This window comes from Agelaius phoeniceus, chromosome 12 (genome assembly GCF_051311805.1).
Source record: "Agelaius phoeniceus isolate bAgePho1 chromosome 12, bAgePho1.hap1, whole genome shotgun sequence".
Lineage (NCBI taxonomy): Eukaryota > Metazoa > Chordata > Aves > Passeriformes > Icteridae > Agelaius > Agelaius phoeniceus.
In genome coordinates, this window is record NC_135276.1 from 19,040,471 (window position 1) to 19,068,400 (window position 27,930).

General features: G+C 49.3%; 2 protein-coding genes across 2 annotated transcripts in view; both read left to right on the forward strand.

Annotated features, from left to right (window-relative positions):
- The first annotated feature begins 46 nt into the window (after nt 1–46).
- On the forward strand, nt 47–21,281 carry KLHL36 (kelch like family member 36). Its single transcript, XM_054640701.2, has 5 exons — nt 47–316; nt 4,573–4,654; nt 8,215–9,288; nt 11,744–11,901; nt 19,272–21,281. The coding sequence occupies exons 2-5, from the start codon at nt 4,595–4,597 to the stop codon at nt 19,825–19,827; spliced, it is 1,848 nt and encodes a 615-aa protein (XP_054496676.1). The 5' UTR covers nt 47–316; nt 4,573–4,594; the 3' UTR covers nt 19,828–21,281.
- A 5,384-nt stretch (nt 21,282–26,665) lies between these two features.
- The window catches only part of USP10 (ubiquitin specific peptidase 10), a 48,770-nt gene continuing 47,505 nt past the window's right edge, over nt 26,666–27,930 (forward strand). The window contains exon 1 of the mRNA XM_054640854.2: nt 26,666–26,819. Within this exon, the coding sequence (XP_054496829.1) occupies nt 26,799–26,819 (21 nt within the window). The 5' untranslated portion in view covers nt 26,666–26,798. The remainder of the gene's footprint in view (nt 26,820–27,930) is intronic.

Below are 27,930 nucleotides of genomic sequence, written 5' to 3' on the forward strand. Positions count from 1 at the left end.
TGGCTCCGCGGGGCCTGGCCCGGCCCCTCCCGGCCCGCCGGGGGGACCGCGGTGATGCAATAGCCCGGGCACGGGGGCGCGGGGGCCGCGGGGCTCGGCCCGGCCCGGCACGGCACCGACCCGCCCCGGGGATGCTTTTCCCGGCCGCGGGGTGGCTTTTCCCGGCCGCCGCCGTGCTGGCAGCCCCCCGATGCTGTGGCGGCCGCTGAGGGCCGGGAGGAGGAAGGAGGCAGAGCCCGGGATGGAGCGGCCGGCGGCGGCGCGGCGGGGCCGGGGAACGGGCCGGGAGCACGGGAGGTAGCGCGGAGAGGAGCAGGTGAGCGGGGATGGGGGCTCGGGGATGGAGATGGGGCCTGGGGATGGACATGGGGCCTGGGGATGGAAATGGGGGCTCGGTGATGGAGGCTCGGGGATGGAGATGGGGGTTCGGGGCCGGGGATAGGGGCTCGGGGATGGAGATGGGGGCTCGGGGATGGGGGCTCGGGGCCGGGGATGGGGGCTCGGGCCGGGGCCGGGGCTGGGGCTCGGGGCTGTGCGGAGCAGCGGGGGCTGAGCATCATCCGCATCCCGGCCCCAGCGCTCAGGGCGGCCCCGGCCTCGAACGGCGGCTCCGGGGTGACTTTGGGTGGTGACAGCCGCTGCTGGGCCAGGTGTGTGCGGGGAGCTGTGTGTGTGTCCGTGTGTGTGTCCGTGTGTCTGTCCGTGTGTGTGTCCGTGTGTCTGTCCGTGTGGGTGTCCCTGTCCGTGTGCGAGCGGCTCGCCCCGTTCCAATGCAGCGATCTCCCCCTGCCGGGCTGCCGGCGCTGCCAGGAGCGATCCCGCATCCCTGCGAGTCCCCGCGCTCCGGGAGATGCGGGTGAGAGGCTGAGGCTGCCTGTGAGGCCGAGCTTCAGCCCCACAGAAACAGAGACAGCTCTGTGCTTTGCAGAACCCGTGGGAATAAACAGCGCCCGGTGATGTCGTGCCCAAGGACTGGAGTTGTACAAACCAGCCCTTCGGCATTTTAGTGGGTTTCTACCCAAAACCCGTAGGGCTGGATTTGGAATTTAATAAAAAACCGTATTCCTCGATAAAAAGTATCACATTTTGTTTCTTTTAAAGTTTGCAGGGGATGCCCATTGCTTGTTTCACCTCAGCGTTGTCCCTGTGAAGGCTGAGCAGTAGCAGCCCCATTACCACCCTGTCACTGAGTGCTGTCAGACGTGAGGGACAAGAGCTCCAGAGCGAGCCCTGAGTGCCAGGGACCCTTTAGTGCCACCAGTGCTGCCCCAGCTCCTTCCAGCTGCATCCTGGATGACGTGAGGCTCTGGGGCACTGCTGCAGTGCATCTCTGGCTCGATGAGGTCATAGGGAACAGGGAAATATTTCTGAAGTCAGTACAAGTGGAGGACACCGGGTGAATCACTCTCAGTATCTGCAGGCTGCAGGCTCTAGATGATAATATAATCACACATTAATACTTCTGGATTTATATTGATCTTCTTTGCTTTTAGGAACGCTTTTATTTTTTCTAAAGCCTTTATGCTGAGCATTGTCTGCTCGTAAATGTATTTTTTGTAGTCTGTGTTTATCATCCATTGGCACTTGCTGCTGTTTATACCTGTAACACTGCTGCTTGTCCTTGTCCTTGTCCCTTGAACCCCTGACCCTCAGCTCCTGATGTTTCCTAGGGCAGAGGTGGGTGACTCCAATGTCATCCCCTTAGGAGGAGGGAACCTCATCCTTGTGCAGGTCCCTGTGACCCAGTGGCTGAAGATTTCATTCTCTTCATTAGGGACTTCATGCCTCACACTTTTCAGTGCCAGATCTAACATCAGAAATGCACATCTTCCTTGGGGGACCAAACCTTTTCTCTTTGCTTCTTTTCCTTGTCTTTCCTCACTTTTTCATGGATATTTTTTTTTTAATGCATGGAGGGATAAGTATTGTGCTCAGTTTCATCAGGCTGTAACTGGAGAGAAAAAATTACCTACTTTTTTGACTTTAGTGAGCTCTGATTTGCTTTCCATATGGCAATTCTGAGACCTCCAGAACATGGGGCTTTTCATCCTGTGAGGGAGATGTCACAGGCCTGGCAGAAATACCTGTCCATGTCACAGGAGTCCCTGGAGAGGAAGCACAAGAGAAAGTGAGGACTTAGGGATCTCCTCAAAAAACCATCTCCAGCAGGCATGGAGTCCTGGGAGTCTGGAGTGACCTTCAGTTCTCTAGAATGCAGGAAGGGCCTCAGAATATTTGAGCAAAGAGGATGGCCCTGCACAGCCATGGACCCCCAGGAACATCATCTTTCTCTTAAATTACACCCCTGTAAGTGCCTTGTCCCCGTGTTGCTTTGCCATCTCCCCCACTTTTTGCTTCTTCTCCAATCTTTCTATGTGCCTGTCCCCAATCCTGCTTCTCCATCCCTGACTTTTCTGTGCAGAAGCAGAGAAAGGAATAGAGACAACAGAGAAAGGAATGGATAGAACAAGAACAATGCTCTCCTTCAGGAAGAGGCTGCCCTGAATTTTCAGATGACAGTTAGCATTGGGGCTGTCAATTTTCAGGTCAGAGATAGTATTGGGGTTGTCAATTTATAGGTCAGAGCTAGCATTGGGGTTGTCAGTTTTCAGGTCACAGTAGGTATTGGGGTTGTGAATTTTCAGGTCACAGCATTGGGGTTGTCAGTTTTCAGGCCACAGCCCACACTGGGGCTGGCAGCAGAGTGGGATTGCACTCAGACAGCCGAGGGTCTTTACCCAGGTCCTCATGGTCACACGAGGAGAGACCAAAGCTGGCACAAACACTTTCATCTCCAGACTCAGAAATCAATAGATGAGTACAAAGCCATCATCATCCCCTCTGGTTTCTGGGGTGTCCTTGGGGCTGGCTGGGTGCACTGGAGGGTGGCAGAGGCCAGGGCAGGTGGAGGTGCTGGCACAGGCAGCCGTGGCACACTCCCCTGGTGTCCCCATCACCGTCTGCAGCCACACAGCCCTGTCACCACCTGGGACAGGCGTCCAAGCTGGGCTGTCCTTGGTGAGAGCAGATGGAGCCTGGACACACAGCCAGCCTTCTGCTGTCCCTGTGATCACCTCTGGAGGGTGCCCGGGGTGCTGGGTGAGCAAAGGGCTTTTCCCCTTGCACCACTGCCCTGAAACTGGACCCGGTGGGTCTGTGAAGGGTCTTTGCTTCTGAGTTCCCCCCTGAGGCAGGGAATTTTCAGCCTGCTGCTCACCAAGGGGAGGTTCTTAATTTTGAGCCTCCTGGGCCGAAATGAATGAGGGAAAGTCCCACAGAAGCAGGGAAAGCCCCACTGGGGAGGTGAATTTCTGAGGTCAGGTAGTGTCATGCAGGGTAAGCAGGAGATGGTGATGGAGCTTCGGGCTGCACCTCCCAGAGCCACTGCAGTTTATCACCGCTGGACAAACAAAACACAAAAACCCCAAATTCCCTGCAGCCAATGCCCCTGGCACGGCTACCCGTGTCTGCGTTGCCTCAGGCCCTGCCAGCGCCATCCCTGACCCGGCAGGAACAGCCCCGAGCTCCCGGGTGTGTCCAAGCATCCCAAGGCAGGGAACAGCCCCAATCTCCCGGGTGTGCCCGAGCATCCCAAGGCAGGGAACAGCCCCGATCTCCGGGATGTGTCCGAGCATCCTGGAGCAGGGAACAGCCCCGATCTCCCGAGTGTGTCCGAGCATCCAGGGACAGGGAACAGCCCTGATCTCCCAGATGTGTCTGAGCATCCCGGGACAGGGAACAGCCCTGATCTCCGGGATGTGTCCGAGCATCCCGGGGCAGGGAACAGCCCTGATCTCCCAGATGTGTCCGAGCATCCCGGGACGGGGAACAGCCCCGATCTCCCAGATGTGTCCGAGCATCCCGGGACAGGGAACAGCCCCGATCCCCCAGATGTGTCCGAGCATCCCGGGACGGGGAACAGCCCCGATCTCCGGGATGTGTCCGAGCCTCCTGGAGCAGGGAACAGCCCCGATCTCCGGGATGTGTCCGAGCCTCCTGGAGCAGGGAACAGCCCTGATCCCCCAGATGTGTCCGAGCATCCCGGCCCGTCTCTCGGTCTCTCCCGCGGGGATCCCCGCCCCAGCCCGCCCCTCCCGGCGCCTCCCCCACCGTTCCCGGCCCCGCTCCGGTCCCGCCCCGCTCGGTCCCGCCCCGCCGGCGTTTCCTGCCCCGGCCGCGGGGCGAGGGGCGGCTGCAGCCTCCAGGAATTTGTCACCGCTTTGTTTTCCCGGCTGTTTTCCGCCCGGATTTTGTCCCCGCGGCCGATGTAGCGGGGCCGGGGCCGGTCGGGCAGCGCGGCCGGGGGGCTCCGGCCGGCCCCGGGCAGCGCTCGGCGCCCGGGGCTGGGCTGGGCTGGGCTGGGCTGAGCCCAACTTGTTGACACCACCGACCTTTGACAGCAGCGGGGAACAGCAGCGAGGAGAGAAAATTAATATTTTTTTTTTTAAGCCGGGCATTTCCAGCACGTGCCGGGCCGGGAATTGCATTCCCTGCTGGGCTGAAGATGCGAGTGAGCGCTCAGGAGGGGCTGGCGAGCTGCTGAACATCCCCCTCCCTGTGCCTTTGTTGCAGAAGTGCTGCGGATCGGGCGGTCATGGAGGGAACCCGGCAGAGCAGGATCTGCCGCCCGCACAAGATCAGCGAATCCTCCAAGGTTCGTGCGATTTGTGTCACCTACCGAAAAAATCCCGCTGGGCGTGGAGGGTCTCCTTTGGGCGGGCTGGCTGCGGGGAATGTGAGAATTCAGAGCTTTGAAGGGAGGGATGGGAATTGTGGTTTACCTGCTCAAGTGTTTTTGGTAGAAGTTGTGCTGCCTAGTGATTAAGGGGGAAAAAAAAGGAAAAGCAGCAGCAAATGGGCATCTGCTCATCATGACTCATAACTTAGAAACCCACATCATTGCAGCACAGTAGTTTCTCTATCCTAAAAATTCAGTTATGAAATGTGGTGTGTTTGGTTTTTAAACTGATCCATCTCGTAAAATCCAAGCTCGTTACAAAAGCAAAGCTGGGATTGCTCTTTAGATCCAGTCTTGGTTTTGTACAAGATGGGAGCCTCGATCCTGCAAACTGTGCTTAGCCCGGTGAACTCACAGAACCTGGGCTGCTTTCTTGAGTTTGTGGGGTTCATTTTCTTTGTATCAAAGCTCTGCCTGCACAAATACATTGTTTTTGTTTGTGAATTCACGGAAATCCATCTCAGGCAGCTGTTTATGCAGGTCCTCAGGGTGAATTATAAAATGTTAATAACAGCTGTAATTATTATGTTCACTTTGTTTCGTGCCAGTGCAAGCTGCTTCTGTGCTGTAGTTACAGGAACTGCAGAACAGGTACCTTGTAACACCAGGGAAAAAAGCTGGAAAAGAGAAACTTTGCAGTGCCTCCTTACCAAAGCTGAATGAGCCAGATCTCATTTTCTTTTGCACCATTGATGAGCAGCAGAGCTGCATTAACAGTCTGAGAGAAATTAGATCTTTGAATCCAAGAGAAGCCGAAATTCTGCTCTAACACAATTGATGAAAGATAAATAGGACTAATTTTTAAATGCATCCCTACCAATATAATCTTTCCCTGATCCTGTCTGCCACTTAAATGGTTTAGTCTGAATGTAATGATAATTCATCACATTAAAAATTAATTAACTTGACAGCATTGTTTTATTTGCTTGCTTAGACAGCAGCTGTCACTATCTGTTAAACTTAGAATCAGTGATAATGTAAGGCTGCTCTCCAGAATATAAATAGCTTGAGGAAGATGTTCAAGTTGAGTATGAAATTAGTCTTGGTTCTGAAATGTGCAGCTCTCAGCTCCATTTCTCGCTCCCAACAAATGAACTCAGCAAGGGGCTGAGATCCTGAGCTGCCGTGCTGTGAGTGCCTGTGTGCAGGGTGGGATGGGTTTGGCTCCTGGAGCAGCAGCAGTCCCACATGGCAACAGGGATTCCAGGAGATGCAGGCAGATCTGAGGGCAGGATTATGCTGCTGCCTCAGCATCCAGCTCAGCACAGAGGGATCTCTGGCCAATCTGATATTCTGCTGTAATCTCGTTATGCATGATGGTGGAATTAGGGAATATTAGAGAGAAATGATCAGCCAGCTCCCAGGGATCAGAGGCAGGACGGGTTTGGTTCAATCCAAGGGTTTGGATCCATCCTATCCCCTGTCAGTCAGATTTGGGAGAGGGTGCTGCAAGTTGTTATTTCTTGCTGTTCATCTGCCACCTCAGCTGCCCCTGATTACAGCTGCCACACAAGTGTGGTTTATCCTTTGCCACGTTTATTCTTCTCCCCCTCCTCTGCACCCCCTGGTTTCTGCTTGGGCTCCTGTACAATATCAGCTTTTCCCAGCCTCAGGAAAACACAGATAAAAAGCTTTACAGTCCTTAAACACCATTTTTTTTCTATTCCTGAGTGGAAGCCGCTTTGTTGTCTATGCCATAGTTCCCTTTTTAAATTCAGAGGTGTGTTCACGAGTATAAGGCAAATTAAAGAGTTTTGATGCAGAAACCTTTTAATTATCGAAGCCTCTTCCCTTAGACTGGTTTAACTCTGCACACTTGAGTGTTCAGAGCCATTCCAGCAGCAGGATTTTTGGCAGCTTGGGCTCCATTGTTTAGAAGAGAACATAAGGAAATAAAGAGAATCTGCTGGGATGTCACAGTAAGAGCAGCACATTTAGTTGTTCATTTGGGTGTCAAGAAGCCCTCTTGGCTTTAGGAATCAAACCTTTTCCAGCCAGGTGGGTAGAGAGGGTCCCACTGTGGTTTAATCTACCCAGCAATGGCTTTTCCAGACTGCTGTGGCTGTGTGCTCTCTGCCTGGGCAGCCAGGAGGGCCACAGGGCATTAGGATTCCAGGGAGAAACAGCAGCTTGGTGGGCAAGAGAAGGGGGAGAGCCCGGGAGGCCCAGGTCACCTGTGGGACCTTTTCAGGTGTCACCTCTGGCAATGCAGCCTGGGGAATTAGGACTGGGCAAGATTCAGACAGCCAGGGCTGCTCAGAGCTGCCTTAGGTAGGACACAGGGATGTGCTTCCATTCCACCCCTTCACTGCTCTTACAAGTCCTTACAGGCTCTGCCTGGTTTGGATTTGGTAATTAAAGTATTTGCTATTTGCATTTACCTTAACCTGGCTTTTATTAAGAGGCCTCACAAGGTACCTGACTGTGCCATCACACATTTAATTCCTCCAGAGGGTGGTCCTAAAACTTCACTTGGCATTCTGGGCTGACCAGCAGTGTTCAGTTCATGTTCTGAGGTGATTGAGGGGTACATTGGGGTACATTTGAGGGGTAACAAAATGTTTCCAACTTGGTTCATCCTAAGGCTGGTGATGTGTGTGGGAAAGAAAGCAAAGGCTGGTGGCCTCACAAGCTCAGTGACACGTCCAGAGCTGGTGGTCAGAATGTGAGGAGCAGAGGGATCCCAGAAGGGCACTTAATGGATGTGTCCTGAGGGCATTTTCTCTTTCCTTTGAAAGAAAAATATCTGCTCCTATTCATTTAAACAAAACCTACCTCAGCTTCTGGAAGCGAGGAGAAGCCTTGTGGGAATCAGCTCTCCATGTGTGGCTTTGCACATAAATAAACAGCTATTCCTTCTGAGTGCAGTGTGTGTGCCTGGAATAATGTGGGAAGAAAGAGAGGGATTTTACCCTAACAAGCTTAGAAATGCAGAGTTCTGGAAAGATTTAAGAGGGGGTAGCTGTCAAGCAAGCAGTAACCCAAACAATACATAGGCTGAATGAAAATTCAGAGTACTGCTGCGTGTGTGCTTCCCACTCTGAATGCTCTGTGAGCAGCTGAGCTGGGAGAACTCTGCAAGGAGTCATTTGGGGGACAAGGAAGAAAGGAAATGTCAGCAAGATGTCTTTGAGACAATGAGTGGAAGAGTTTCAGAAAATTGTGCCTGTATAACTCATCAGGGAGGAGGTTTCAATGCAGCACTGTGGGGGAAGGAAGAGTAAATTTTATTTAAAAAAAGGGGAGGAGTAGGAAGCAGTAAAAGTCTCCATAGGCCTTTCAAAGTGAAGGTGAGGAGCTCAGGCTCATACTGTGTCACTTGCCAACTACTTCATGTCAGAATTTATTATAAATGTGAATGTGCAGCACAAAAAAGCTGTCTCTGACTCATGAGTGACTGCACTTTGTGGGAAAACACGTTTCACTCTGGCTCGTGGTGGAGGTGCCACCTGCCTGATGCTGTTGGTGTTTCCCAGGTGTACAGGTGGGATGACCACTCCAGCCTGGTTCTGCAGAGCCTGAACGAGCAGAGGCACCGAGGCCTCTTCTGCGACATCGTGCTGGTGGTGGACGAGCAGAGAGTCCCGGCCCACAGGAACCTCCTGGCCGTGTGCAGCGACTACTTCAACTCCATGTTCACCATCGGCATGAGGGAGGCCCACCAGAAGGAGGTGGAGCTCTTTGGAGCCTCCTACATCGGCCTCAAGGCCGTGGTGGATTTCCTGTACGGCAGCGAGCTGTCCCTGGATGGAGGCAACATCGACTACGTGCTGGAGACGGCTCACCTGCTGCAGATCTGGAAGGTGGTGGACTTCTGCTGCGAGTACCTGGAGAACGAAGTCAGCGAGGAGAATTACCTGTACCTGCAGGAGCTGGCCTCCATCTACAACCTGAAACGCCTCGACTCCTACATCGACTCCTTCATCCTGCAGAACTTCGGCACTCTGTCCTTCACCCCGGACTTCCTGCAGAACATCTCCCTGCAGAAGCTGTGCCAGTACCTGGACAGCAGCGACGTGCAGCAGGAGTGCGAGCACGACCTGCTGCAGGCGGCCCTGCAGTGGCTCACGCAGTACCCGGAGCGGGAGAACGAGGCTTACCAAGTGCTGGACAACATCCACTTCCCCTTAATCCCCAAGAGCGACCTGCTGCACAGGGTGAAGCCTGCCGTGTGCTCGCTGCTGCCCAAGGAAGCCAACTGCGAGGGCTTCATCGAGGAGGCCGTGAGCTACCACAACAGCGTGGCGGCGCAGCCCGTGCTGCAGAGCAAGCGCACGGCGCTGCGCACCTGCGAGGAGCGCCTGCTCTTCGTGGGAGGGGAGGTGTCGGAGCGCTGCCTGGAGCTCTGCGATGACACCTGCTTCCTGGACACCAGGAAGGGACAGTGGGTGGCAGAGACGCCTCTGCCCGCCCGGCGGAGTCACCACTGCGTGGCGGTCTTGGGAGGATTCATCTTCATAGCCGGGGGCAGCTTCTCCCGGGACAATGGAGGGGATGCGGCGTCAAATCTCCTATATAGGTATGACCCCCGCTGTAACCAGTGGATAAAGGTGAGGCTTGAGCTGTATTTCTTCTCTTGATCTCTAGAGTGTTTTCTCCTTGCTGGTGGAAGGGCAGGGCTTGTGGGAATAGTGAACATGGCAGCACTTCCAAATGAAACTAACAAGTTAGTTACATTGAGGCAGCTGCTTGAGTCCTTTGTGGGAATCCTTAAATGACACAAAGAGCAATATTCAGATATTCAGATATCTGATATTCAATGACACAAAATGCAATATTAAATGACAAAAAAGCAATATTCAGATATTCAGATATCTGATATTCAATGACAAAAAATGCAATATTAAATGACACAAAAACCAATATTCAGATATTCAGATATCTGATATTCAATATCACATATTCAATATTCAGGTATCTTAATTTGGGATTTGGGGGGATGCAGGACAGCAGAGGGAATGCAGCATCAAATCTCCTATATAGGTATGACCCCCACTGTAACCAGTGGATAAAGGTGAGGCTTGATCTGTATTATTTCTCTTGATGTTTAGTGTTTTTTCCTTTGCTGGTGGAAGGGCAGGGCTTGTTGGAATAGTGAATATGGCAGCACTTGCAAATGAAAAGTCAGGTTAGTTACGTTGAAGCAGCTGCTTGAGTCCTTTGTGAGAATCCTAAAATGACACAAAAAGCAATATTCAGATATTCAGATATCTGATATTCAATATCACATATTCAATATTCAGATATTCAGATATCTTCATTTGGGATTTGGGGGGGATGCGGGACAGTGGAGGGGATGCAGCATCAAATCTCCTATAGAGGTATGACCCCTGCTGTAACCAGTGGATAAAGGTGAGGCTTGAGCTGTATTTCTTCTCTTGATCTCTAGAGTGTTTTCTCCTTGCTGGTGGAAGGGCAGGGCTTGTGGGAATAGTGAACATGGCAGCACTTCCAAATGAAACATCAAGTTAGTTACATTGAAACAGCTCCTTGAGTCCTTTATGGGAATGCTTAAATGACACAAAGCAATATTCAGATATTCAGATATCTGATATTCAATATCAGATATTCAATATTCAGATATTCAGATATCTTCATTTGGGATTTGGGGGGAATGTGGGACAGTGGAGGGAATGCAGCGTCAAATCTCCTATATAGGTATGATCCCAGCTGTAACCAGTGGATAAAGGTGAGGCTTGGGCTGTATTATTTCTCTGTTCAAAGTCCTTGATGTTTAGAGTGTTTTGCTGGTGGAAGGGCAGGGCTTGTTGGAATAGTGAATATGGCAGCACTTGCAAATGAAAAGTCAGGTTAGTTACGTTGAAGCAGCTGCTTGAGTCCTTTGTGGGAATGCTTAAATGACACAAAGAGCAATATTCAGATATTCAGATATCTGATATTCAATGACACAAAATGCAATATTAAATGACACAAAAAGCAATATTCAGATATTCAGATATCTGATATTCAATATCACATATTCAATATTCAGATATTCAGATATCTTCATTTGGGATTTGGGGGGAATGTGGGACAGTGGAGGGAATGCAGCGTCAAATCTCCTATATAGGTATGATCCCAGCTGTAACCAGTGGATAAAGGTGAGGCTTGGGCTGTATTATTTCTCTGTTCAAAGTCCTTGATGTTTAGAGTGTTTTCTTCTTTGCTGGTGGAAGGGCAGGGCTTGTTGGAATAGTCAACATTGGCAGCACTTGCAAATGAAAAGTCAGGTTAGTTACGTTGAAGCAGCTGCTTGAGTCCTTTGTGGGAATGCTTAAATTATACAAACAGCAAAAGAGTTTGGGGCAGATATTCAGCTTCATTTAGGATTTGGGCATCTCATCTGAGAAATTCCTGATCAGCATTCACCCACAATTCTTTAGATTACTTCTGGGAATAATTCTGGAATGGACTTAGAGGTGATTGCTTGGTTCACCTTCCTCAAGCAGTAGTACATATAAATCAGAAATGGGAGTGATGTCAAAAGGAAATGTCTCTGACAATTTTCAAGTGTCTCTGTGCTAAATGTCCCTTAGAAGGAGCTCTTTGCTCCCAGTGCTGCCACAAAACCCCTCATGTGTGTGGGTTACTGTATCAGCCACTCCTTGTGCCCATATGGACCAGTCATGGCTCCTGTATGGAGCAGTCGTGGTTTCCACATGAACCAGTCATGATTCCTCTATGGATCAGCCATCCTGGATGGCTCACTTGTGGTTTTCAGTGATTCCAATGCCTGTTTCTTGCAGAGCTGGGAAGGAGTTCCTATAAACACAAATGTTTCTAGAGTAACCTCTCTCTTAGATGTTTTCCTGTTTTCCCCTTGTTTGAAATGGATGCTACTGCAGAAAAACAGAAGTGTTTTATGAATATAATAGTCAAAAGCAGAATCTCTCCTTACCAAATACAGGGGAAGGAGCAACTTCCCCATCCTCAGGCATGAATAGCCCTTAAATCCCTTGCTTGCCAGACCCTGGAAGATGCCAGCAGGTCATTTTTCTTTTCCAGGTTGCCTCCATGAGACAGCGACGAGTGGATTTCTACCTGGGAGCCATCACTGACATGCTGGTGGCTGTTGGTGGCAGGAATGAGAACGGGGCCCTGTCCTCAGTTGAGACCTACAGCCCTCAGAAGGACTCCTGGACCTACATAGCAGGACTGCCCAGGTAACTGAGCTGTCTGGAAGCTCCCCTGTGGTAGTAAAGGGAGCTTGTGTGGCTTTAGCTGATGAAGGGAACCCTGGGAGGGAGGGAAGGGGATTTAAAACCAATGTGGCATCAGCCATGCCAACCACAGCACAGCTGGAGCTGAGCAGGCAGTGCCTTGTGTCAGCAGGGTTTGAATTTTCATCCCAAGGTGCATCTGGAGGATGGGAGGGAGAGCTCTGATTTCATTCCACAATTCTTACAAAGCTTTTCCTGAGGCCACTTGGGGTTGAATATTTTCAGAAGCACTTTTCACATCTTGGTCAAAGGGGTTTGTCATTTCTTTGGCCTTACTTTGTCACCTCGGTGTGATGATTTTCCTTCTAGGGTGTTTGTGTTGGGCTGCTCAGACTGGCTGTCACAGCTAAACACATTTATCTGTGTTGGAAATACAGAACCCTGGCAAATGTGAGCTCTCCCTGTCTGAGTTGAAACGTGGCTGTTCTCTTGTGAGAGGTTTAAGCCCTGCAGCTCTTGTTGCAGCAGACAGAACATTGCTGTGCCTTGAATCAACGTCAGAGCAGTGACTTTGTAAGGCCAGCAGGACAGCATTTCATTTGCTGTGATCAGATTTGGTGATGTTTGATATTTGTGGGAATCACAGGCTGCATGGATGCTGTTTCCATGATGCCTGAAAGCTCAGCAGCAGTGCTGGCTCTCCTGGTGCCATCACAGAGCAGGTTCCTGCAGTTTGGTGTGAGAGTTCAGGGATTTTCCCTGCTCCCTGAGCTGCAGAGCTGCAGAGCCAGAGGCAGCCAGTGAAGGCACAGAATCCTGTTGCCCAATTCTATTTTGGGCAGGTGCTGCAATGCAAGGCTGACCCAGGCTAACAGCTGGGCTCGAGTGCTCTTCACAAGCAGGATGCTTTTTATTTCTGCTCACTTAGGCAGATCCAGCAGTTTGGGCTAAACACCGCAGCCCTGCTTGGGAAGCTGTGCAGGAAGGGTCCTAAATCCTTTTGCTAACTGGGGTCACCTGTGAGGTGTATCCTGTGTGGATATTTTTACTCATAAATGATCCTGGGGAAGTTCACACAGTTGGCTTAATCCACCCAGACTCCCTAAAAAGGAGCAGTTTGTCTGCATATTCCAACTGCTGCCTGTGTGCTGGCTTTGGGAATTCTGCAGCTGCAGCATTTAAAGTGAACTTTGACTTGTGGGTGTTAATTTTTTATTAGATTGCCTGGCTGGTCTGCTTGGATGAGGCAAAAGTCCCCCCTTTAGGGGACAGAGCCCTTTTAGGATGAATTATTCCTGCATGCAAATAAATGATTCTGCATCCTCTCTTCCTGTGGCTCTGTCCCTGTGTAAGCTCAGCTGTGTGGTGACAGCTCCCCACTTTGCCATGCAGCTGCAGTTTTGCACATTTAAGTGCCCTCAGTTAGATCTTAGTCGACTCTTGGCCCATTTGGATTTTTTGTCTTTTCAGCCCTTTTTTTTCCATTTGGTGCTGGGCAGCGAATTGTTTGAGTTTGAATTGTTTCTGCGCAGAAGGAATAAGGCAAAAAGAACTTTATTATGCAGGTTGCAAAAGGCCAGACTCAGAGGTGAGCAACAGGAACCTTTCTGACTCACATGCTCTGCTCGAGCTGGGTGGCTCTGGCAGATTTGGGGCTGCAGAAAAGGCTCTGGGCAGCCCCTCCTTGGGGTACTGGAGCTGTTGGAGCAAGTCCAGAGGAGGCACCAGGATGATCAGAGGGATGGAACAGCTCTCCTAAGAGGAAAGGCTGAGAGAACTGGGATTGTTCAGCCTGGAGAAGAGAAGCTTCAGGGTGACCTAACTGTGGCCCTCCAGTGCCTGAAGGAGCCCAGAGGAACCATGGAGAGAGGCTTCACAAGGGCCTGGAGTGCCAGGACAAGGAGGAATGGCTTCCCACGGGCAGAGGGCAGGGTTAGATCAGATATTAGGAAAAAATTCTTAGCTGTGAGATGGTGAGGCCCTTCTCTGGTTGCCCAGAGAAGCTGTGGCTGCCCCATCCCTGTGAGTCTGTGGTTTACAGGCAGGGGAGGAAGGATGAAAGAGGATTCTGTGATCCATTCAAGACTAAAAGCATTCCAGCTACAGTTCCTCCTGCCTGCTCCACTCTTCCCTTCAACGCACTCCTCATCTCATCTCTTTGTTCCTCAAACAGATTTAAGTTCCTGTTTCACTCAACATCTCCCCCAGCCCTCTTCCAGCAGCAAGACCTCTCACGTAGAGGAAACCAGAAGCTCCAGTCCTCTGCTTCCTGACTTCCTGCTCAGGAAGTTTTGTATCCCAACAAAACCTCCTCTTTTCCTGTGTTTTTCTGTCTTCTTCCCTCTGAAGAGAAGGTGTGCAGGTGTTTTGGTCCTCCTGGGAGCATGACCACCAGCAGCAGGATTTTTGGTGCCATTCCTGACTGCCCCAAGCCAGCAACTGCCTGGAATCCTGTTCCCTGGAGTGACAGGCTCGTGTTGAGGTCATCCTGGGGTGTGGGCTTGAGCTGTGTGGGGTGGGACTCTCAGAGGTTGTTTGTTAAAACTTCTATGCTGAACATCCAGAAAATGGGTTTGTTTTGCTGCTTCCCAAGGGTCAGAGCTTGCCACGTTGTTACTGTTAGGTCAGATGTGACATACACCCACGTGATCAGGGTCTAAGAAGAAAAATGTTTTTTATTCTGCATGTTCTCCAGCTTATATGCTCTTAACAGAGTGTGATCTTAAGTCATTAACTACATCACAATAACTTATTATATTCATTGGTGCAAAGCCATTAGCATCAATATAATTGGTAAGATTTACAGAAATTTAATAAGGCATGCATACACATCTACTTATGCACTTAGTCTAGTTTAGAAAAATTTTCATGTGTGTTTTCTAATCTGTTTCCATGCTGACAGCCTTGTCTTCTTCTTTGCTATGGCTACACTCAAAAATCACCAATTGATATTTCTTCTATTAACTCAGCTTGGCTTGCAGGCAGCTGTGCAGCCCCTCCATGCCACGTGTGTGGGGATCTGCAGGCAAGGCAGTGGCTGTGTCCTTGAGCCCAGGTGCCAGCACCCACCCCGTGTCCGTGCTGCTGTTCACAGTCTTGCTCCTCTAAGGAAGAGCTTTAAGGCTCTTTATCTCCTCTCACCCCCTCTCCTTCCCACCCCATATGGTCAAAACAACACGTTGTTTTCCCCAAGCACTCTCTTGGAAGGAGCTGAGCTGTTTTGACTGAACTTGGGCTGTCTTGCTGGAGAAGCAAACAGCCTCTCGGGGCAGATGCTTTGCAGGGAGAACTTCAGCCAAGTTGTCTAAAGGGTGGACCTGCTCCAAGCCTGCTCCAAGGGAATTCAATTTGCCTGATGCTCACTGGGGTCCTTGCTTGTGGCATACCTTTCCCTTTCTTCAGAGAGGTTCTGTATTTTTGCCCCTTTTCCCAGAAACTGGGAGCAGTTTCTGTCAGAGTTTCTGGCCTGGCAGGGAGCAGTGGTGGCTGAGGAGAAGGTGGGGCAGTGATGATGACACTTAGATGACAGAGATAGCTGAATAGTTTTTTTTCAAGAGCTGAAGCATCACTGAGTAGCTTAAAACCTTGTTGAAGACTAAATTGTTAATTTTGTTAGTGATTGTAATTATTACTCTGTGTCTCCCTTATCTGCTTGGGTTCTTGCATCGAACCCTGCAAAAATCCTTCTCAGCTGTGTTTGTCTCTCAAATACAAAAAGGGGGAAGTGTGGAGGGGCTGGACAGCTGGCCTGCAAGCCAAGCTGAGTTAATAGAAGAAATATCAATTGATGATTTTCGAGAGTATCCATAGCAAGGAAGAAGACAAGGCTGTCAGCATGGAAACAGATTACAAAAGACACATGAAAATTTTTGTAAGCTAGACTACGTGCATAAGTAAATGTGTATATGTGCCTTATTAAATTTCTGTAAAACTTTTGCCAATTATATTAATGTTAATTGCTTTGCACCAATGAATATAATAAGTTATTGTGATGTAGTTAATGACTTAAGATCACTCTTTGTTAAGAGTATATAAGCTGGAGAACACGCAGAATAAAAAACTTTTTTCTTCTTAGACCCTGATCACGTGTGTGTGGGCCACGTCCAGCCTAACAGTAACAATTAGGGTCCTTGCTTGTGGCATACCTTTCTCTTTCTTCAGAGAGGTTCTGTATTTTTGCCCCTTTTCCCAGAAACTGGGAGCAGTTTCTGTCAGAGTTTCTGGCCCGGCAGGGAGCGGTGGTGGCTGAGGAGCTGGCAGAGCAGGAGGTGGGGCAGTGTGTTCTCATCCTGAGCACACCATGAAAACGTCTGCTGCAGACAGCAGGGAAATTAATTGAGTGGCCCTAGGTTAAAGTTTGGCAGAACAACTGAAAGCTGCTGTGTGAGGAGCTGTGCTGGAACAGGCTGGGGAGTGATGGTATCTGCTCTGCCAGTTGGGTCATGAATGATCTCTCAGGCTACGACAGGTGGACACCAAGATTCAGAGCAACCACAGCTCACCTGGACTTTGGTTGGAGTAGGGGATTCCCAAAGCTTGATTGAGTTATGTGCTCTTCTGTCTTGGGCAGTACATGGTAGGTTTTCTGGCATTTGAATGGTGTTACTGGGTCAGGAACTAATTTTTCAGCACTGTATCTGGGTTAAGGCATTCAAAATTGGTGCCAGGCTCCAGCAGATGTTAAAATCAAATCTCCTTTCTCTTAATGCCTCTGCTTTTTTCTGGCCACTCTTGCAGATAATGCTGCCAAATGCTCAATGCTCTCTGTTGGAGGATGTCTAGACCCACTCTATTGATGTGCCTGTTCTGTTGCCCATTTAGAAATGCCCCTCTCTCCATCACAGGGCTTGTAGAAAGGATCTGCATTGATTGGTTTCAATTTATGCATCTATTTCCTGCAGTTCCTAGGAAAGTGATGCTATTTTGGATGAGCTTTCAGAAGTGAAAGTTTCAAAGTGAAACACCTCTGGTGCCTTTTAGTGGGTAATTGTCCTGTCCTGGACAATAACAAATTGATGGTCGATGTGGTGCTTCAGATCTGATGGTTTCTGTCAAAGCACTCTCTGGCTGCTGCTGTTCCCTGGACACAGCCATGGACTGAGGCAAAAGAACAAGAAAATCAGTGCTTTTTATGCAGCTGCCTGTGCTGGGCTGCACGCCTGTGCTTGAGACACAATGGCTGTTGCTTGCTTACCTGTACAGAGCTCCAGAGCAGGAGAATATTTAACCTGCTTCTCCAAAGGCCATGCAGGTTTTTATTAACTTAGGGTCATTTTTCCCTGAATGGTGAATGCAGTGTGATTGCCACCAGCAGTGCAGGGCTCTGGGGTGCATTCCATGTCCTCACATTGTCCTCCTCCTGACTCCTCCAAACTCCCTGGTACAGCACAGCCTCCAGGCAGCTTGGCTTCATGTGGCTTTAAAGTCTGCTGCAGTTTGAAATGAACTGAGCTCAAGCTGTTCATCCCATCCCCAGACTGAGCATTTTTAACCCCATTCCTGTGTATGCAGAGAAACACAGGCTCTGACAAAGCAGCCCAGGAGCCACTGGAGAGGGACAGTCCCTGTTTTGTCTGGAAGAGACCTCAGCCAAGGAGCAGCATCTCTGGGCACTTCACCTGCCTGGTATTTCTGTCAGGGTGAAAGCCAGGGCTCCATGTGCTCAGGGTACAATATGTTCATCAGAAGCACTGAGCTTGAATGAACTGCTTCCATCAGGAGGCACATTGAGAGCTGTGGAAATCCTGAGTTGCCTTTTTGGATAAAGTCCATAACTGTACCAAAGCTCTCTCCTTTTCTCTTCCTCTCTTTTCCCTGAGAGGCCAAGAAGGAGAACAGCAGTGAAGTCACCTCTGCAAGATCTCCAGCCCCTGTAGCTGAACAGACTGTCCTGGTCATTCAGCTCTGTCAGCCCAAGCGTGTCAGGGATTTTTCTGCTTCTTGTAGCAGGAACCTATTAAAATATCTGATTCAGACAGGGATCAGAGGTTTTGGTAGGCATCTAGGATAATAACCACCTTTTAGCTCATCTCAGAAGCCTTGTGCTTTCAGGGTAAATGTGGGGTTTCTTTCCTAGGCCATCTTCTCCCTTGGCACACAAGTGCTGGCACTCAGGTGCATGGAAGATGTTCCGATAGCATTTGTGTGGCTCAGAGAAACCATTAGCCTGTGAAATAAAAACAGCTCAAGGTTCTCTCCACACAGAGCTCCAGCGTGTTCAGGCATGGTTCAAAGGCTACAGCAATGCTAACAGAGCTCTGTCTGCCGTGCAGGCTGCGTGGTCTCCAGTGCCTGACTACAAAGGATGGTGGTAGAGGCTGGTGAGTGCAGCCGGATGAGAACATTGCTCTGTGCCCTGAGGGGATTGAATTGCCTGGGTTCCTTGACAGAGCCAATTTGCTGTGGCTGGTGCTGCATCTTTTGACGCCCCAACTCCCCCAAAAGAGGGGAAAAGGACGTACAGAAATGATGTGTTCAAAGCAGCTGATGCTGTTCATCACCTTGGCTGTGCACTGCTGAGAGCTCAGAGGGGTTTGGTTAGGAATAGCCCAGTGTGAAGTTAAACCTAGACCTCCAGGCTGTTCTTATAGTGGGTTTATTACAGATGATCCAAGGGGGTTTCTCTCTGCCCTGAGCATGCAGCATGCATGGTGCTGCTTCTACCATCTCATTTTCTCTTATTTCACCATGATCTGTGGTGGGCTGGGGTCTGCTGCCTTGTCCTGGGGTGACCAAAGAAGTTCCTAGCTGTAGGGCAGCAGTGGTAGAGCAGACAGATGGCTCATAAAAAGGACACTGTCTGTGTTGGGACTGCAGGTGAACCGAGCAGAGAGTGCCCGTGAGTAAGAAATGTGTCCAGTGATCCTGAAGCTGTGCAAGGGCAAGGCAGCAGCAGTTTTCTTCTTGGTTTCTCTTGGTTTATCCCTACTGGTAAGTCTGAGAGGTCATGATTATTTCCCCTTTCTGTCACAGAAACCCTTTCTTAGATGTGGATTTCTTCCCTCTCTGGCCCTCTCAGACTGATGCAAGCCAAGCACTGGAGCAGAAATACGGGAGTGAAGGTCATGCCAGTAGGGCAGGATGGGCTATTTCTGTTGTGTGACACACTCTAGAGGATGCATTAAGAAGTGATTGTCATGCCTTGGTGCTCTGTAGCGACCAGCTATGGAAAGGGTGATTTAAAAGTGGTTGTCAGGCTGTGCACTCTGCAGTGCAGGGTGAGGCCCTGGGAATGAGAGGAGTTACTGGGTAACTGCCAGACCAGGCATTCTGCTGCCTTTAGTTACTGTTTATTTGCTTCTTTAGCACAGTCCCTCTGCATGCTGGTGTGTGTTGATAAAACCCATAAGGACTGCTCCTGTTTGCTGCCCCAGGTTTACCTACGGCCACGCCGGCACCGTCTACAAGGAATTCGTGTACATTTCGGGAGGCCACGATTACCAGATCGGCCCCTACAGAAAGAACCTGCTGTGCTATGACTACCGCACGGACGTGTGGGAGGAGAAGAGGCCCATGATCACTGCCAGGGGCTGGCACAGCATGTGCACCCTGCAGGACAACATCTACTCCATCGGCGGCAGCGACGACAACATCGAGACCATGGCTCGGTTCGACATCCTCAGCGTGGAGTCCTACAGCCCCCAGTGCAACCAGTGGACCAGAGTGGCCCCTCTGCTGCAAGCCAACAGTGAATCGGGGGTGGCCGTTTGGGAGGGCAAGATTTACATCCTTGGAGGTTACAGCTGGGAGGAGGCTGTCTTCTCCAAAACAGTCCAGGTGTATGATAAGGAGAAAAATAAGTGGTGCAAAGGGACGGACTTGCCCAAAGCGATCGCCGGAGTGTCCGCGTGCGTCTGCGCCCTGAAACCCAAAACAGAGGACAAAAAGAAAAAGATAAAAACAAAAAAACATCAAGATCGAGGAAGATGACCACTCCTGGATAGCCACCCTTGGATGGTGGGCTCCTTGTATTTAGACATTTCTATCTAACCTTTATTCTTTTTTCTTTTTAAACAGGGTGGGGAGGGCATCTTCTGAAGCCTCAGAAAATGTACACTTGAATGTGGTTTTTGGATTAAACTCATGTTTAAGGTAAAAACAACAAAAGAAACCAAAAACTCCCCCTCTTGCTATACAAAGGGTGATGTGGCCAGAGAGGTTCTGCTGCTCTCCTGAATGTTAAGGCTTAGGCTTCTCCTTCTGTGGTTCATGGCATTTCCACATACATCGTATTATATCGACGTTTTAAGGAGGTTTTTAAAAACAACTTTTATACTTTTTTATACCACATTTTGCTAACTCAGTCTCTCGTTTGCCATCTATTACGTTGTTGACTGTAGAAGCTGCAGCTCTGACCCCGTTGCTGGCGTCAGGAGCTCCTGGTGTGACGATCTCGGGTGTCTGTGTGCCTTGGCCAGGCCGCGGTGCAGCTGCTGGAGCAGCGCTGGCATTCCCAGCATTGTCAGGCACTCAGCTGGGATCGGGGCTATTGTCACAATCCCAGCTCCCCCAGAGCCCAGCTCGCCAGCCATGCCCATAAACACCCTTTATTTCAGGCACTGCTGATCTGCTGAGTGGATTTCAAGGGCTTTGGTTTAAAGTTCAGCTGTTGATCATTGCTGTTATTTTTTCCTCCTCTCCCACCTCCCTTTCCATGTATTTCAGATTTCTTCCATCTGGTGTATGTGCAGGTGATATCCTGCTACCCTCATTCTTTTGTCTTTTTTCCCCCCTCCTCAAACTATTTACCTCAATAATTGGAAAACACTAAGAAAACATTTTTGCACTTAATTTCATTTGAAACTCTGGTAAGAGTTTCTACTAAGAAACCTACTTTAAGACCTACTACAAGCATATGTGTAAGGAAAGTGGTAACAATAAATTTCTGGAGTGCAAGGAGGTTATAGGTTGTTTCTTCAGTGCTAAGAAAACTGGTTGGAATTAATTTTCTGAAACTCTTTGAGGTTTTTTTTTTGGTGTCTTTTTTGTTAATTTAAAAAAAGCCTCAGGAGTCAGGCTTTCATTTGCATTAATGGATTTATTTTAAAGCCTTTGTGTACTGCATGAGGTAATGGTTATTCTTTTTTAGCCTAAAAATAAATTTAAAACCAAAAAAACCCAAATGAAACATTTTGGTTATGACAAACTCATTGACAAGTTTTTGGGGTTATTTTTTTAATATCTGAAATCCTTGCTATGTTGACTGACAACTACTTAACTTTTTGGGGACATTTTCACGTGTAAGTATAGAACAAAAATTTCAAAGACTTGCTTTTTTTCTGTTACTGGGTTGCTTGTTGCTATATCCCCTCTTTTATTGTGTTTATGTATTACATTAATGTCTGGGAACAATAAATCCAGTTTAGAATATTCTATTCATCACAGTCTGATGTCTTGTGTATTGATTTCACTGAGGTTTTCCTTTTTGATTAATTGAAAAAAAATAATCCTGTCATCATTATTCAGTGGAAATTATAATGGTAGAAACATTTTAGTAGGAAGATAAATTTAACAATATTAAGTAGAAATAGAACTTTTATTTAGAAAATCAATTTTTTTTCTGCATTTTTCTGCTCCAGACAGTCAGAAGAGACAAGGGGGAATGGCTCCCCACTGCCAGAGGGCAGGGTTAGATGGGACATTGGGAAGAAATTCTCCCCTGTGAGGGTGGGGAGGTGCTGGCACAGGGTGCCCAGAGCAGCTGGGGCTGCCCCTGGATCCCTGGCAGTGCCCAAGGCCAGGCTGGACAGGACTTGGAGCGACCTGGGACAGTGGAAGGTGTCCCTGCCATGGCAGGGGGTGAAACAAGGTGAGTTTTGAGGTCCCCTCAAGCCAAACCATTCTGTGATTCTATGAAATTCCTTTTCACATTTTGGCAGGTCTGACAAAAGATCCAATCCAGTTGGTAGGGTGGTTTCAAAGACAGTATTTAATGGGGTGTAGATAAACAATTTACAATTGCTTAATGTTAAACATGAACAAAAGACAGCCTCAGTGCTCATCACAAAGGGTTTGTTGGGGAAAACACCAAAGCCAGAGGCTGTGAGTGAAGGTGGGACATGTCCTGTGTCATGAGAGGTCACTGGGGGGTCCTACCTGCTGTTGCCAGAAGCATTTTTCCATTACTAAAGGAACAAGTGATCCCTATTTGCACCTCCAAGCCCATCCAGGGAGCACTCCTAAAGGCAAGGTCAGGCAGATTTGGGATTTGGGATGCTGTGGGTCCAGATGTGGCTGATCAGCCCTCAGGAAGTGTCAGCAGCCATCACAGTGAGCCTGGAGCTCACCCTCACTCCCCAGCGCTGCTCAGCTGTGGGGAATTGGTGTGCTGGAATTTCTGAAAAATGAAAGGGAGAATTTGTGTGACACCAGTGGATTTCTGCTCTGGTTTGTGAGGTCTGAACAGTCCTCTTGGTGAGGAATTAGGGATGGCAGAGGAAAGGTGCATTCTCTTGCTTCAGCCTGGCTTCTGAACCTGCAGGTCCCACTGCCTCCATCCCTAAGCTCTGTGAAGCATTTTACTCTTGCCAGGAAGCACAGCTCTTTCTTCCTTCCTGCCCCAGGGAAAAATAACTACTGCTCTACTTCATTTCTAAAAAGGCTTCCATTGCCAAATTCTGAGGAAAGCTCGTTTTACCTGAAACAAAGCAGCTACCAGAACGCTCAGGTTTGTTCTTCCCACACTTCCATGCCTGTATCGTGGCATTGGCGTGTCAAGGAGCTGCTGCTGCTGCAACTCTGACGTTGGATAACAAATCCCTTGAGGTGCCCTGAGGAAAAAATCCCAGCCTGGTGTGAGATGCAGTTGTTTTGAAGGCTTGAGAAAGAAGATGGAAATATTTCTGTTCTCAAGTCGAAATTTTAAATTGAGAAAAATGTGCTGGTGTCTTTGTGTGTAAGAGATCTGACTGCTTTCAGTGTTTTTTTCAAAAAACTGCTGATTTTCTGGGCGCTGTTTAGGATTCTGGATTCTTGCGTGACAGCAAAAAAAGGGGTTGTGTGTCTAGGGAATGTAAAGAAATAATTTAACCTTCAGTGCTCTTTCTGAGAGCAATTTAACTTGCAGAAAACAAGCCCAGATTTGAATTGTGATTCTTCCCTTGCTGGTATGTCTTAGCAAAGCTCTGACCAGTAAGACAAAAAAAAAAAAAAAATGCTGGCATGACAGGCTTTAAATATTATTTTATTTCAGCTTCTTGAGCTATTTCAGTTCTCATGAATGCAATAATGAGAGAGATGCTAATTATTCCTTCATGAACTTATGGCTTTGGGGTGTCTCAGGGATCAGGTCAGGGCAGATGGAGAGGTTCTGTCACCACGCTGTGAGAGCCAGAGCACAGCTCAGGTACTCACAGCTCCCTCCTCCTTCCTGGTGACTCCACACAGGGGACACAGCCCAGGCACGGGGTTCTTGGTGCTGCACACATCTTTTAGTTCCTCCTGGAATTCAGAGTAGCTTTGGGAAAAAATGTACCTTTGTTTTATGATGATGGATTTGGTGACAGAGCACGAGGGGAAGGTGAGATGGAGACTCGCTGGTTCTTTTGATGCTCCAGAACTGACAGAGATGATTGAATGAGAAGAGGGAAGACTTATATTTAAGATAAGGATGAATAAGTCACAATTAATTAGCCAGAAGTTCTGCATAGATAATTGAAACACTGAGTCAAGCATCCACATGATCTACTCAAGGCTTGTCCACACTTCAAATGTGTTTCTGCTTGACCTAGTCCATGCTTAAGCTTTTTACATCAACAAATCTTTTTGGAAATGTCCAGAAAATTTAGGAATTCCCCCTTTCTGTGAACAGCCAATGGAATTTGAAGTCAGGCTTGCATTAACCCATTTTTGGAATTAACTAGCTGCTGTTTGCCCATGTTACCTGTCTAGACTCTTGCACCTGCAGAACCATTCCTGCCCTTCTGCTCTCAGGTTCCCTTTGCCCACTCTCAGTGCCTGCTGCTGACCTGGGACATTTAGGGCCCAGAAAGTTAAAAAAATATCACTCAGGTCGATAATTGTACAATCTCTGATGCTGACCTAGAGCTGGCTGGTTCTCTGCTGAAAATGTAAATATCCTATTTTTAATATGAGCCAACTGACTCTCTGTGAGATCCAGCCAGGGCTTGCAAATACTTTATGTAGTCAAAGCCCTTATTGGACCTAGAAACTGTTGGGATAAAGGTTCTGCATCTCTGAAGAAGAAGTCCTGGGAGCTCCTGAAGCTCTTGGCAGCAGGATAAAGCTCTACAAGGACAGCACTAAACCTCCTGAAGGGCTACAGCATTCTCTGAAAAGGTGAGTGTGAGGGTCCTGAGTGCTTCAACTCCCCAAAAGCCATCTTCAGAGGCCATGTGTACACATCTTCTCCTGGCACTGTCACATGAGCACAGATCCCATGACCTTGTGAAGTCCCACGGAGTCCCCAGCACTTTGCATTTCCAGCAGGATGGGAGCAATTACAGCAGCACCTGGAGCCAGATACCCTGGGAGTGGTTTAATCCAGCTCCCGGGCTGCTGTCAGACAATCCTTTATTTCCACAGCCATGGGACTCGTTTGGTTTTGATAAATCCACGTGCTGTCGGGAACACTGTTCCATGAATTTTAAGAATGTGCATATGCAGAAAGAAAAATACAACACTGGTTGTCTTTTTAATTTGGAAAAGCAACTTGTTGATTTGGAGGGATAATTCACAGCCACTGGCATAAAGAATGTAAGAAAATACAACTGGTTTGTGCAATGAAAGCAGTAATGAAATATGAGGCCAAAATCTGGCAAAAATTAATAGAACAGAACCGAGGTTGAAACTTTGCAGCAGGTAAGTTTCATCAAAAAAAACCCTTAGAATATTAGGAAATATTATGGTAAAATATTAACAAACTTTATAATTAAACTATACTAAGATGGGATAAAATCGAATGTGTTTAAAATGTTGCTGAATTAAACAGTGACATCCTTTCTCAGTTTTCACCCTCAGCTCTGGTTTTTAGCAGTTTTGGTATTTGAATTTCTGCTTTCCAGGCTGAAGACACTGTGCTCATTTGTATTTTGGAACAGTCAGTTTACTAAGGCAGCATTGTGGGCAGAAGGGAATTTTGCCTTCAACCAGACGAGCTACATAAGGGTTTTCACTCCATTATTTACCTTGTAAATTAGACTCCCGAGGGGAGAGGGGCTTTCAGACGTTTGAAATGCTGTATGCAAAAAGCCTGAACATTTGTCTCCCTTTTTTGTTTCTCCCCTTTAATATTAACCAGCCATTTTCACTGCTGGTTCTGTGCCTCAGGACAGCACAGCAACACTGGGGAGAGACAAAAGCGAGGGAGCGGCAGCTGGGTGTGTCAGCTGGAAGGGTAAAGGCTGATAGAGAAAATCATTTACTGTCATTAGCACACGGGAAGTGTTGCTCTTCACAAACAGGAGGGACGTGTCCTTGTCGTGGAGACGGGGAGGAATCTTCTCCCCATTTTCCCAAAGACACGGAGCTCCTGTGTGCTCTTCCTTTTCTTCGATTCCACTTTCTCACTGATATAAAGTTGTCTCCATCACCCTCTCTGGATCCAGAGCCGAATTAGACTTTTGCAGGACTTGGTAGTTTGTTTCAGGAAAAAAAAATATGGAGTAAATTAGCGATTAATTTGATGGATTCTTGCCTGGGGGTTTCAGTATTGTTATGACTCAATCCTCTCAAAATCATGAGATTGGCTTAGTCATTCCTTTTATTATTTTTTTTTCCTAGATACAAACCTTGAACCCTTTCCCACCCTGGTTATTTGGGACAGAAGTGGGACAGCTTCGCTCTGGCATCATCTGGGCACACAGCCTTACCTGTTACCTGCCAGAGTGACAAATGAGGACATTTGTGCATGTGCCCTTTTACAGATGAAAATTGGACATTAGGAGGGATTTTTTCACAGAAAGGGAGATTAAACATTGGAACAGGCTGTCCAGGGAGGTGGTGGAATCACCATCCCTGAAGGCGTCCAAGGAATTCCTGGATGTGGCACTCAGTGCTCCGGGCTGGCTGACCAAGCCGGGATTTGCCACAGATTGGACTCAATGGTCTTGGAAGGCTTTTCCAACTTAATCAAGGAATCACAGAATTATTTGGGTTGGAAAGGATCTTTGGAGATCACCCAGCCCAACGACCTTGCCAAGGTAGGGACATCTGGAGCAGGTGACACAGGAACGTGGCCAGGTGGGGTCGGAATGTCTCCCTCAGAAGAGACCCCACACCCTCCTTGGGCAGCTATTCCAGAGCTCTGCCACCTTACACGGACAGAATTCCTTTTCACGTTGAGCTGAAACTTCTCATGGTTTAGTTTATGGCCACTGCTGCTTGTCCTGTTGTTGAGCACCATGGAGAAAGGTCTGGCACCAGGCTGGCACAGGGTGCCCCTGGATCCCTGGCAGTGCCCCAGGCCAGGCCGGACAGGGCTTGGAGAAACCTGGGACAGTGAAGGTGTCTCTGACCGTGGCAGGGGATGGAAGTGGATGATCTTTAAGCTCCGTCCACGATTCTTTCAGCACCCACCCTGGCGATATTTTACATATATTAACCACATTCCCTCCTAGCCTCCTCTTCCCTAGGCTAAACCCTCTCCTCTCCTCAGCCTCCCACAGGCGGGATGCCCGTTGGGGTGTTCCAGGGAAGCCCTCGGGGCTCCTCGCCCGCCTCGCTCCCCTCAGGGAGGCGGAGCCGCCTCCCGCCCTTTTCCCTGGGCGCCCTCAGCTCCCGCCCCGTGCGCGCGCAGCGGGTGGGCGGGGACGGCGCATGCGCGGTGCGGTGCGCGCCCGCCCGCCCGGCCCGGCTGGTGCGTGCGAGGGAGAAGATGGCGGCGGCGGGGGCGGCGGCGTGAGGGGCCGGGACCGCCGAGCTCCCCGGGGACGCGGGGCGCCATGGCCCTGCACGGCGCGCAGGTATCGTCCGGGACCGCGGGCACCCTTGCGGCACCGCGCCCGGACCACGCCGAGCTCCCGGCGGCGGGCGGGCCCCGGGATGGGGGGGGAGCGTGGTGGCCGGGAGTAGGCCCAGGGTGATTGTGCACGTTCATTGAATGTGCTGAGGGCGGTGGGGCGGCCTCGCTTCCCGCGGGAACGGCGGATCCGGCGCTCCCGGGGCGGAATTCCCATCCCGGAGGGGTCCGGAGCGCGGGGGGTCGGCCCCGCGCCGGTGTCGGTGTCACCACGCCGGGGCCCGGGGCGGGGGGTGCCGGTGCTGAGCCCCCGGCCGAGCGTGGCTCGGACAGAGCCCATCGCTCCGGCTGCTCTTTTGAATTTTTTGGAGGGGGTGAGAGGCAGAAACGATTCTATAACGAGAAGGGAATAAGGAGATTTGTAAACTAATCCTCCCCCCTCCCCCCCGCACAAACACTCGCTAAACCCCGGCGCATCGGGGTGCAAAGGGCTGAGTGTTGCAAGATCGCCGTGCACGGGGATGCGTGTGCGGATTCCCTGGATCCCACTGGCTGAACCAGCCCCGGAGATTTGTGCACCGAGTGGAAAAAAAACTGCAGTCGTGGTGGTTTTTCGCTGGAAGTTTACAGCTCGCTTCCTGGGCTAATCCAGTGTGTGTGTGCTTAGAGCGAATGATTGAATGGGTTCGCTTCGCTGTTTCTTTCCCTTAAGGTTTTTCTCCCAAAGAGTTTGAAAGCGGGAATGTCAGGAAAAGCGTGTGGAGCTTTGGAGTGTTTTATTTGCAAGACTTAGAGCAGCTTTGTTGTTTAGCAAAGAATAAAGTTGAGAAAACTGTGGTAGCGTTAAAAGTAATTTTGTTAAGGATCCGTGTCTTCTGTCGTAGAAAGCACGTTTCATACAATGTAAGTCATTTTGAACAGGGTGATGCTTTACTATAAGTTCTCTATATTTTGTCTTTTTTTTTTCTCAATGAAGTTAAGTTACACATCAAATGAGGACGTGCACTGATGGCACTAGTATTTCTATTTTCAGAAGTTTGTAATTGGTAAAAACTATACCGACATTTCTTGTGCAGTTTGATTTATTTGAGAGAAAAACGTGAGTGCTTTTGTTA

Excerpts from the sequence above, each read along its gene's own strand:
- KLHL36 (XM_054640701.2), top strand. The coding sequence starts at position 4,595 with ATGGAGGGAACCCGGCAGAGCAGGATCTGCCGCCCGCACAAGATCAGC. Across the intron at positions 4,655-8,214 it reads AGATCAGCGAATCCTCCAAG|GTGTACAGGTGGGATGACCA; the intron begins GTTCGTGCGATT and ends GGTGTTTCCCAG. Across the intron at positions 9,289-11,743 it reads GCTGTAACCAGTGGATAAAG|GTTGCCTCCATGAGACAGCG; the intron begins GTGAGGCTTGAG and ends TTTCTTTTCCAG.